General features: G+C 41.3%; 1 protein-coding gene across 1 annotated transcript; it reads left to right on the forward strand.

Moving 5' to 3' along the window:
• Positions 1–1016: 1016 nt before the first annotated feature.
• LOC307139264 (KH homology domain-containing protein 4-like) lies at positions 1017–11640 on the forward strand (the record flags this gene model as incomplete). The annotated part of the gene is made up of 4 exons (XM_079838152.1): positions 1017–1153; positions 8951–9119; positions 11374–11500; positions 11621–11640. Exons 1-4 carry the CDS (start codon positions 1131–1133, stop codon positions 11638–11640), a joined length of 339 nt encoding a protein of 112 aa, XP_079694278.1. The 5' UTR covers positions 1017–1130.
• Between the last annotated feature and the right edge of the window lie 1452 nt (positions 11641–13092).

Genomic DNA, 13092 nt, shown 5'->3' on the forward strand with positions numbered 1-13092 from the left:
AAACAACCCAATCACTGGGTTAAAACAACCCAATCACTGGGTTAAAACAACCAAATCTCTGGGTTAAAACAACCCAATCACTGGGTTAAAACAACCCAATCACTGGGTTAAAACAACCAAATCTCTGGGTTAAAACAACCAAATCTCTGGGTTAAAACAACCCAATCACTGGGTTAAAACAACCAAATCTCTGGGTTAAAACAACCAAATCTCTGGGTTAAAACGACCCATTTGCTGGGTTTGTCCATTTTAAAACCATCTTGGGTTATTTTTAACCCAGCATTTTTTTAGAGTGTACCAATTCAGGCTAATATTTAGTGATTTGCGTGGTATTATACAGTGTACAGTCGCCAAGAGAAAGGTTTTTTTTTACCCACTGACTCATCTTACCCCACCCACGATTTATTTTCTTCAGCTAGATTTTCAGCTATTTATAAAATAATTGTGAATTATTGTTCACAGTCTGACTAAATGAGCACATCTGTAGTTTAGTATTTTCGCGGTTTTTTATGTGTTGTTGTAGATATTGATCTGAAGTGGCCGTTTCTCGGCAATAAGCCGCTCCGTGAAGCTAAAAACCCCCGCGTGGAATTAAAGATGTTTGAGTCATGTAATAATTCACTGTCATTATGTGATGAATTCAGAGTTTGTCTAGTTTTATGTTTTGTATTGTCAGAATAGTCTGTTTTATAATAACCTGCAATACAGCAATGCTGCCCAAACAAACAATCAAAGTACACAGTCAAAGTACACACGTTCGGGAACTATTTAAAACAAACCCGAAGGAGTTTATGATCTTATTAATCATCGACGGGACTTTAGTTCCACCTGCTGGACTTCAGAAACAACAGAGAGAATTATTTCCTTTTTTTTTCCTCAATCAATAGAAAATTATGTTATTTTTGTTATATATTGTATTCTGTTCACTAATTTTAGCATTAATAATAAAAATGTAAATAAAACATTTGTGAGGGGAGTTTGTCGGATGGATGCTGCGCATGCGCGGTGTGTGTGGAAGTGACGCAAACGGCTGTGTTTCCGTTGGATGTGTGTCTGCTCGAGCGTCAGAAGCGGATCGGTTCTGTTCGGTTCGATTCTTCGTGATCAGAAACATAAAGGCAACACAACAGATGTCGTTCGGTGTCAGAGACGGGTGAGTGTGTGTGTGTGTGTGTGTGTGTGTCCGCTCGCGGCGCGTTTAAAGAGTTCGACGGCGCGTCTAATGGCGGGTGTTACATAACAACAAACCGACAGAAGCAGAAACACAGGAAACATTATTAATCCGCGATATGTTCAGATATCAGAGCTGTCGAGCTGTATCAAACAGTGCCGTGGGAACACCGGGAAGTTTGGACCCAGAGAAGTGTTGATTCTTTCCATCGGTACACATCAGAAGTGCTGTGGCTGATCTGAGACATTATTTATATATAGAAATACATTCATGAATGTGTCAAAGTGGCTCCTGACCTCCAGTCAATCCCCAGTGATGGGCGATCATCAGTTAAAGGCACAATGTGTAAGATTATTAGACGAAAAAAGGATAGTTCACCCGAAAATGAACCCATGATTTACTCTCCCTGAAGTCATCCTAGGAGTTATATTAATAAATGTCTTGCCTTTTCCAAGCTTTATAATGGCAGTGAATTACTGTTTCTGTTTTGAAGTCCGTAAAAGTGCATCCGTCCATCTTAAAAGTGCATCTGTCCATCATAAAAGTGCATCTATCCATCATAAAAGTGCATCTATCCATCATAAAAGTGCATCTATCCATTATAAAAGTGCATCCGTCCATCATAAAAGTGCATCTATCCATCATAAAAGTGCATCCGTCCATCATAAAAGTGCATCTATCCATCATAAAAGTGCATCTGTCCATCATAAAAGTGCATCTGTCCATCATAAAAGTGCATCTATCCATCATAAAAGTGCATCTATCCATTATAAAAGTGCATCCGTCCATCATAAAAGTGCATCTATCCATCATAAAAGTGCATCCGTCCATCATAAAAGTGCATCTATCCATCATAAAAGTGCATCTATCCATCATAAAAGTGCATCCGTCCATCATAAAAGTGCATCTATCCATCATAAAAGTGCATCTATCCATCATAAAAGTGCATCCGTCCATCATAAAAGTGCATCCGTCCATCATAAAAGTGCATCTATCCATTATAAAAGTGCATCTGTCCATCATAAAAGTGCATCTATCCATCATAAAAGTGCATCCGTCCATCATAAAAGTGCATCCGTCCATCATAAAAGTGCATCCGTCCATCATAAAAGTGCATCTGTCCATCATAAAAGTGCATCTATCCATCATAAAAGTGCATCTGTCCATCATAAAAGTGCATCTATCCATCATAAAAGTGCATCTATCCATCATAAAAGTGCATCTGTCCATCATAAAAGTGCATCTGTCCATCATAAAAGTGCATCTATCCATCATAAAAGTGCATCTATCCATTATAAAAGTGCATCTGTCCATCATAAAAGTGCATCTATCCATCATAAAAGTGCATCTATCCATCATAAAAGTGCATCTATCCATTATAAAAGTGCATCTGTCCATCATAAAAGTGCATCTATCCATCATAAAAGTGCATCTATCCATCATAAAAGTGCATCCGTCCATCATAAAAGTGCATCTGTCCATCATAAAAGTGCATCTGTCCATCATAAAAGTGCATCCGTCCATCATAAAAGTGCATCTATCCATCATAAAAGTGCATCCGTCCATCATAAAAGTGCATCCGTCCATCATAAAAGTGCATCTGTCCATCATAAAAGTGCATCTGTCCATCATAAAAGTGCATCTATCCATCATAAAAGTGCATCCGTCCATCATAAAAGTGCATCTGTCCATCATAAAAGTGCATCCGTCCATCATAAAAGTGCATCTATCCATCATAAAAGTGCATCTGTCCATCATAAAAGTGCATCTATCCATCATAAAAGTGCATCTGTCCATCATAAAAGTGCATCTGTCCATCATAAAAGTGCATCTATCCATTATAAAAGTGCATCTATCCATCATAAAAGTGCATCTGTCCATCATAAAAGTGCATCCGTCCATCATAAAAGTGCATCTGTCCATCATAAAAGTGCATCTGTCCATCATAAAAGTGCATCTGTCCATCATAAAAGTGCATCCGTCCATCATAAAAGTGCATCTGTCCATCATAAAAGTGCATCCGTCCATCATAAAAGTGCATCTGTCCATCATAAAAGTGCATCTCTCCATCATAAAAATGCATCCGCCCTAGGGCTACACGATTAATCGAAAAAAAATCACGATCTCGATTCAAACATAAACGCGATCTCCTTTCTTAATGTTGGCGATTCTCTTCCGCGTATTTCCCTCAGATCATGCTGCGTTCACGCGTTATTGGTCACACCAGAGCTTGTCACACACACACAATAACAAAACACTTACTGACATGTAACAAGGCAGACCTAAACGGAGTCAGATTTGTAGCGGTAAGTGGTAGAAATGAACCCCAGTGTGGAAAATCCCGGTGGCGACGGTGAGAGTGAGGATGTAACATTGGTACAGAAAAAAGGAGCACATTTCACCGTGTGGAGCTTTTTTGGGTTTAAACCTGAAGACGATGCGCAAAGAGTTATTTGCAAACAGTGCTTTTGCATCGTCGCAGCACCGCAAGGTAACACTACTAATCTATACAATCACCTTAAACGCACCACAAAATACAGTACGAGTTAGCCATGAGAGACAAGGAGCCACACCACAAAATACCAGACCACGCAAACTTCCATAACTCAGACGTTGTACGGAGCATCGCCAGACCCTCCAAGTTCCCAGCGGCACAAAGATATAACAAAAGCCATCAGGGCTGTCACTTTTTATTCGATATTTGAATATGCATTCAAACTTGACGTGAAATATCCGTAATCGAACTATAAATTCATTCATTCATTCATTCATTTCTCTTTTATTCCTTTCATGAAAATGGATTATTTGTACAAGGCACATAAAATTCATTTGAAGTTTTCCTTTACATTTCCATGATCAGAAAGGAGCAGATGGAAGAATAATATTCTTATATTTATCTGCCCCCTTTATAAACATAAATAGTAGATGGCATTAGCATTGTTCCCTCCACCACCACCCAAAATGTATTAACCTAAATAATAGATGACATTAGCATCACACAAAATGTACTAACATAAATAGTAGATAACATTAGCATTATTCCCTCCACCATCACCCACACTCCAACATATCTGATATTTATTTAAACGTTTTACAATGATCACATACAAACAAGTCAAAATTCAATTTGATATAATTCAAGTTGTTTCTTTTTATAACTCCTTTTAAATTCCAAAATATTTTTGCAGCTTTTTAAATCTTTCCTTAAAGAATTCCATGCTTTTACTCCAGCAACAGACAAACACATTTGTTTCAAATTTGTTCTTGCTATTTGATGTTTAAAGTCGTATGGCCGTCTAATAAACTATCCGGTTTTTAAAGTGCCAGATATAAAGTACCCGTGAATATTGCTGAAACGGGTAAAAAACGTCACAACTGTGTCGGGTTGGACAAGGGAGAACACGGGTTTTAAAAAGTCATGTGCAAACGAATATAAAAAATATATGCATGTACAGTAGGGGTGTGCATTGGCACTGCCCTCACAATTCGATTCGATTACGATTCGATTCAATTCGATTCTACGATGCATTGCGATGCATCAAAATTCTACTGCACACAACAAGGCAAATCAGTCATGAGGCAATACAATCAGTCAGATATTGAACAACAGATTTTATTGGCTGCTATGTGTGTATTATCACTCTCCTGTATCTTTGACATAAATGTCATTAAATAAAATAAAATTTTATGGTACAGGGTATTGGATATGGCATTTTCAAACCTGAAAAAGAAAACATAAATCACTGCTTTCAGTGCTTTGAATGAGAAATGTTTCTCTTCTCTCTGCTTTAGAACCATTTGAAATTAAATAAAGCAATAATAACAGCCAACTTTTTCCAGCAGTAAAAACATAAAATAAACACTGCCAGAAGTTTTTGCCCAAACTTCAAAAGCCTGTTTAAATGATTAAAACTAGAAGCATATATTCACTTTAATGTTACATTTATCATGTGAACTACTTATATACAGCAAGTTATATGCATGTGTGTTTGGGACAGAGAGGAACACGTCGCATTTGCAGCATATGCTGCCCATCATAAATCAAAGCACGACACAGACGGGGTTCGTCGGAGAAGACCGGAAAATGTGACATAATGGACAATATTCGTCTGTATTTGCAATATACGAGCCGCGGTTCAGCTGCGCGAGATAAACGCTGCCAGTGTGAATTAGGGCTGCAACGACGCGTCGACGTCGTCGATGACGTCGACTACGAAAATACGTCGACGTGCGTGAAATGCGTCGACGCGTCGGCGGCACATTATTTACGTTCTAGAATGGAACAGAAGATCTAGAATAATGGCAGCTTCTGCTCCCGGGCATAGTGAAAATGATCATTTATCATATAAAGCCAGACCGCGACATTCAAAAGTGTGGGAGTACTTTAAACAGAAGCCGAATAAAACTGTGCTTTGTTCGCTCTGTAACGCCGGTTTCACACTGCGCGCGCAGGCAGAGCAGAAGCTGTGCGCGTGGAGAGCGGGAGATTTCACACTGCCAATCAGTGTTGCCAAGTCCGCTTTTTTCCGCGGAATTGGGCTACTTCTACACTGTTGCCGCGGGCTGTGTCTCATGTCCGCGGGTTGAAGCAAAAAAACACACATATTTAACCCCCCGAACGCGATGTTTGCCAGAGAACCTCCCCGAAACGCGATTGGGCTTGTTTTGGGCTAGTTTTGAGTAACGAATGGGTGGGTTTTGTTGTGTAAACCTGGCAACCCTGCTGCCAGTGTTCTCTCGCGCAGCTGAACGCGCCACGCGTGTATTGCAACAGACGGTATTTTCCAGTGTTCTTCTCCGACCCCAGTACGTCTCGTGCTTTTATTTATTATGGGCTGCATATATCTGCTGTTAATGCGACCTGGTTCCGCTCTGTCCCAAACACATATGCATAATAACTTGCTGTATATAGGTAGTTTACATGATTAACGTAACATTAAAGTTAAGATATGCCTCTAGCTTTAATCATTTAAATGTGTCTTTGAAGTTTGGGCAAAAACTTCTGGCAGCTTTAGTCGTTGTTTATGCACATGTATCTTCAAAATAGACGACTAGTTCTACATTAACACTGCTGAAAGCTCCTGTATGTGAACCTTTTGCAGATAAATACAAGTGCATTTTCTTTACTATTGACACAAATCAATAAGTAAATCATACTCAACTACTATAGTAAACAACTTTTCCTAATTAGGCCTACTCTGTATACATTTTATGATGAATAGTATCATTATATATTATGTTTAAAAAGCTTCTTGTGTTCATATATTTCATTATAAAATGGCATACTATGTACACTACCATTCCTGAAATACAATTAATATTGTCATCATTCATTGATTTCATGTTAAAATAATATACAAATTCACTACCCTTTTTGAAATACAATAATCAGTAAAAAAGAATAATAAGATTAATCTGGAAAAATAATCGTTAGATTAGTCGACTAATCGAAAAAATAATCGTTAGATTAGTCGACAGAAAAAATAATCGTTAGTTGCAGCTCTAGTGTGAATCCACAACGGAGGCGCGCGGCTCCCGCTCTCCATACGCACCGCTTCTGCCCTGCCGACGCGTGCGGTGTGAAGCCGGAATCCGAAATGTGCCCAGATGTCCGCTTTCCAAGCTTTGGGGGTGTTTTTAATTACCCGTCTATTGCAGTCATCTCCCTCTGCCTCAGCCATCTTGATTGTTGTTGTTGTTATGACCCCGGAAGTAATTGAAACTTTATTGTCCAACTTTATTGTCCAACTCAAGGCCAGAAGATGAACGGTGACATAAGCGATTATGGCACTTTGCCGCATCGATGCTGAATCGATTATTGTTGACACTACTAATGTACAGTGCATGCCGCCGCTCCCATTACGCGCATCACGCGCTGCGCGTCGGGCACCACAAGAAAATTCGCCCTCCCAGGAGAATCACAACCGCGCGCTGAGGAGATTGATCCTGAGGAGTTGAAGAAAACAATAGGCGCAAATGTGGAAGTTCATCGTTGAGGAAGCACGCAGATAACTGTGGTAACAAACCAAGCACACGCAGTTCTATCGAACAGTATTTTTGTTATGGTTCCTGAGTTTGGTATCTTAATAACACTGTCTTAGTACATTAAGCCACGTTAAGCGTTTTCTTATAAACATCTTTAAAAAATATTTTATTTATAGTTTTCATTTTTTACAAAAACAAAAAGAAACAACGAAATAAGACAACAAAAACCCTCTCTCCACAAGGCAAGATATTAAATGATCATAAAACTTGAAATAAACAGTAATCAGGATAGATTTACACCTAGTCTGTCTACATTTGTTGCTTCTACATTTTAATTTAATTGTAACTAATTACTTTTATTTAAAATTGATTCATTTTTTTTAAAGTATAAGAAAAAAATGAGAATCGTGTAAGAGAATCGTGATCTCAATTCCCATGGAGAAAAATCGTGATTCACATTTTAGCAAGAATCGTGCAGCCCTAATCCGCCCATCATAAAAGTGCGTTACACACACACCCATGAGCGGAAAAAGCGGAAGCGCTCGCGGCAGAATAAAAGCTCCGCCCACTCAAGAGTCAAGACACGCCTTTTGAGTTGAGTAATTACTAGGGTTGGGAACCGAGAACCGGTTCTTATGTAGAATCGAAACTGATTTTTGAAAAATACCAGAACCGCGCGAAATTCCTAAGTTTCGGTTCCGAAAACGGTTCTGGTGCAATGTGTGTGCGAAGCACTGGAAGCGTATGACGGCAAAGTCCGTGGGTTGAAGCGACCCCAATTATGTGATATTTAGCCCCGGAAATGCGAATTTTACCGGAGAAGCCCCCCTGAAACGCGATTGGGCTTGTTTTGGGCTAGGTTTGAGGAGCAATTGTGCGGGTTTTGTTGTTAAAACCTGGCAACCCTGGCTCACCTCATCATGAATATTAATTACGTTGCCGCTTCCAGGAGTGCAGCAGTTCAGCCTGAAAGCCCTCGCGCTACACATTTACGGTTTTGCGTCAGATATTTTCTCGTTGACCACCAGCATGTCGAAGAGAAAGTCACAAGTATGGATTAATTTCCAAAGAATGAATGATAATGAAGCAAAATGTAACACATGTGAAAAGTTAATAACATGCAAAGGAGGCTGCACTAGCAATTTGACAAAACATTTGCTACAGCACAGAGTGCCTCAGGGCTTATACCAGATTTATAGTCAAAGGCATATATTATATATATATATATATATTTGTCAACTGTTGAGTCACCATGGTTTAGGTAAGCGTTTAGGCACAATTACCTTTGTAATGCTGAATTGCAATTTATTATTTACAAGTTCACTGAATAACTGAATTACTATTAAATGAATATTTTGATACTTGGTGTATATGATATATGAATAATTTATAACTTGGTTTTATTCAGAGACAGAGAGATAAAATGTAATAAGAAAATTTCAGAGGTGTTCATTTGAAAAAAAAAGTGTTGCAAGAATGGCTTAATTAACACTGTAATATATGTACAGTACAGGACTTTAATAATTTTAATGGAACCGGAATCGGAACCGGAATCGTTAGGCGGAACCAGAACCGGAAAATTTCTCACGATTCCCAACCCTAGTAATTACACACTGCGCCTTTAAACTGTGTGAGATCTGTTTGTTTGTGATGAAATGAAACGGCTGTAGTTTGAGTTGAATGAGTTTATTGATGATTTGAGTTTGAGGTCAGACAGATGATGATGATGGTGTTGATGATGATGGTGTTGATGATGGTGGTGTTGATGATGGTGGTGTTGTTGTGTGTCTTCAGACGGCGCAGTAAGTGGGATCAGGCTGGTCCGGTGTCGTCTGATGGAGGCGCTGCCCCCACTGGAGCTCTGGATGCTGCAGCCGCCGTCGCCGCCAAGATCAACGCCATGCTGGTGGCCAAAGGCAAACTCAAGCCCTCTCAGATCAGCAGCGCCGCTCCCGCAGATAAAGTGAGTCCTGCTCCTCCACACACACACATTTTAACAATTTATTTAAGTCCACTTGAAAGAAATGATTTACAGGGACATAAACATTATAGGTGCAGTCAAATTACATGTACAAAATCATGGCCCAGTGGCACACACAGATCTTCACATCTCTCAGGGGTTATGGGTATAAGTAGCAGCGTCTCCTCCATATGTGGCGGCTGCCTATGATAGCAGACAGGGCACAGGACTTCGCCAGCCGTTTGGCCCTCTTTTTGGGCATCCCAAGTTGTTGAAGCCCTCTTACCACCAGCCTATGTGTGTGTCCTAAGCTGCCGAATATGAACACCAGTAGTCTGCCCCGATAACCGATCTCTGAGATGGTGTTTAAGAGCGGCTGGTATTTAATGACCTTGGTCATAAAGGCTTCCTCCATGCTAGAGTCAAAGGTGCATGCCACCTACAGAATGAACACCTCACTGAGCTCCTCATTAACCACAGTCACATCTGGTGTGTTAGCAGACAGATGTGAGAAAGCATCAAAGTTACCATTGCCATGCTGGAACATGGATGCTTTTACACTGGAGTGTTTATGTATTTTTACTGAAGGTGAGAGATGTGTTGATACGTCTCTCACTATAAGGTCCACTATTCTGTCGTGGCGTGCGATGTACATTCCCTTGTAAGCATGGCAGCCATTCAGAATGTGTGGCAGTGTCTCAGTGATCTGTTCTGTGGTGTGATGTAGACAGTGAGGGACCTGGGTTGCAGGAAACCAGATGGAAAGGTTGAGTCTGGTAGGAAGAACTTGTAATCTAGCTTTTACTGTGAAGGTGACGATGTCCTCACTGAGTGCAGTGTTCTTCAGAAACGAGTGAGAGACAGAGTGATCAGCACAGGAGAGACAGGCCAGTTTCCCCTGAAGGCTCAGTCCAGTCCAGTGCTGTTTTTGGTGATGTTGGTGTAAGTCCAGGAGAGTTCGCCGGGCACCTGTCGATGTTAGCGGGTAGCTGTGGCCACCATATGTGGCTGTTGCCTTGACATAGATCAGGGGATCAGTGATGATATCCTCTGAGACCCTCACAGTCCCAGAGTCAGACCGCGCCCACTCCAGTTCTACTCCAGTTCGGACACAAAGGTCGTTCAGGTCCGGCCAGTCTGACCAGACAACAAAGCCAGCTGAATGGGTGTCCAGTTTCCCACTTGGTTTCCTTTTGAAACCAAGGAAATGAGGCTCTGAGTCCCTGGCCAACGGCACCTTACGTCTCCTGAGGTCCAGGAACAGGGAGGATCGAGCCAGCTCCCTGACGTCTCTGTCATCATTGTCCAGCATGTTCAGAAGGTGGGAAATCCGCATGCTGGTGTAAATCCAGATCACGTTTGGTGCTCCCAACCCTCCTTCCCATTGGGGGTGAAAAATAACATCACGGGTGCTATGTGTGTTAAGTCCAAACCACTTTCTCACGAAGCTCACTGTCTTACTGTTCATGTCCATCAGCACTTTCTGCTGGATATGGACATTGGAGAACAGATGTTGTACTTTAGACAGCGCCACCTGTCTGATAGCCTCTAACTTCATGGTCAGAGGCAGTGGACATTTGTCTATCAAGTCCAACCGGGATATGAACCCTGACCAGATGATGTTTACCTGCTCTTTCCATTCCCCTGCGATATTAATGTTGTGTCCTAGATAAGTGTATGTCTCATGAAGAGAGAATACACGTATAGGTTTAGTTGCTACGGTGAACTCTGGACATTTATCAGTTTTTGAGCGATACCACCTGTTCCCTCCGCTCCTCCTCTCATACAGAACGGCACATTTTGTGTCCTTAATCTCCAGGCCTGACCATTTCAGAAAAGAATCTGTCCTGGCCAGCATGTTTTTAATTACGCTCTCGTCTCTGGAGGCGATCTGGACGTCATCTGCATAGCCTTGTACTGGGATAGGTGATATCACGCCAGGGGGGGCACATTGACACATCCACTTTAACCATTGGTTGGTGGCAATTATAAAGTTAATCGCACTCCAAGGGCAGCCCGTTTTAATGCCTATCTGAAGTGGTGTTGGGCGAGTGAGCTGTTCTCCACAGATTACTTCAATAAAGGAACCTCTATATACATCCTTCACTATGTCAATGAACAGTCGAGGTAGCTGTATTTCCTCCAATGAGCTGATCATGACATTATGAGATAAAGTTCCAAATGCATCTCTAAAGTCTAGAAAGACTGAGTACAGTTTACATGATTCATGCTTAAAGTCATCTATCCCTGTTTTTAGGCAGAACACATGCTCGTTCATACCTTGCCTATTGATGTATGCCTTTTGCTTGGTGGAGAGGATGTCAGCTTCCACCAACCAAGGGAGAACTCTGGCCAGTATGCATTTCATGAACACCTTATAGATGGTAGGGAGGAGGGATATATCCCTCCATGTCGATGGATCATCAGGGATGTTGTCTTTTTTTGGAATACGATGAATTAGTGCTCCTTTCCATGAATCTGGTACTCTCTTATTTTCCAAACAGACATTAAAGACAGTTGTTAAAATCTGACATGACTGCATAGTTTTAAAAGTCTCATATGTCACACCATCCTTACCACTGGCTTTGTTGTTAGGGAGGTGATTTAAAACAGTCTCTACTTCCTTATTTGTGAAGTGCGTTGTTTCAGGGAAAAAAGTTGGCTTTAACGGCGGCACGTTTAAATGCCAGGGTGGGAGTGGGAGATCCTCATCACGTCTCTGATTTTGGCATTTATTATCATAATAAGTTTGTATAGCTGTAATGTTGGTAGAACAGGGAGGAGGGTCGGAATATTCACTGTTGTTTAAGATGACATGGATCGCTTTAGTTCTTCTATGCTGCCACAAATATGCAAGTTTGTTTCGGCTCACCTTTTTGTTCTGCCGGCTGTGGGTCGCTCCTGTCCGCAGTGACGGCAAGACGTTTTCCCGCAGGTGGCGCAGCTGTTCGCGGATCCAGTCAGCTGTTGCGGCCGATGTTAAATCTTCAGGATATGTTTGTATCGCCGGGAATTTTTTCAAGACTCTCGACACATATTTCAGAAGTTGTAGTCCAAAAGGTTTCCCGCTGTGGCTTACCGCTGTAAAAACTCCGTTCTTAAAGAATATCCCATGTAGCAGCTTAACTAGCGTTATCCACTTTCCCGGATCACCCGAGGAAACAAAGTTCCTCTCGCGCTGGCGTTTGGTATTCAGACGGTCTCTGTAGATTTTCTCATGGGACTGGAAAGCCATCCATTGATGCTCAGACAGCGGGCAGACATACTGCTGGAAGACTGTAGACTCTTCACCCGGTAGATGAAATCCACGGGAGAAATCATGCGGTAGCAGCGGCTGTTGGTAAATTCTCCCGGTGAGTAATGCTTGTTTGTATGCAAACTTGATCGTTGCGATCAAACACATAGTCCACAATAGTTGCCAAAGCATCTTATCTGCACCTATTGCATTAACGATGGCAATTACAACGGGTGTGGTGCTTAGATTTTACCAAACAACATTTTGCCGTTCACCTGTGTTGCGTGCACCTGCTCTCTCACACACACACACACACACACACACACACACACACACACACACACACACACACACACACACACTGATATCAGGTCACACTCCTCTTCTATCTTTGCTCTGATGATCACACCATTGCATGCTGAAGGTTTGACTTCCTTCTGTGAACTCATGTGGCTCATCATCACAGAATGAGGAAGAAATGATATATTTCTACAGTCGGAGTGTGTGATATAATGGTATCGGCCCATATAAACAGGGCTTGACGCTTTTTCCCATGGTGCACCTGTGTTAAGTTGAAACGTTTAGGAGCACATTTAGAAACTGACCATTTCTGCACTTATAAAACACACTGTATCAGATTCTGCCTTATAGTGTTATTATAGCATCACTGAGATATATTTCTGATCATCTTTAAAGGTGCAGTGTGTAGTATTTTTGAGGATCTGACAGAAATGCAATATA

Source organism: Gobio gobio (genome assembly GCF_949357685.1).
Source record: "Gobio gobio genome assembly, chromosome: 15".
In the NCBI taxonomy this organism is placed as follows: Eukaryota; Metazoa; Chordata; class Actinopteri; order Cypriniformes; family Gobionidae; genus Gobio; species Gobio gobio.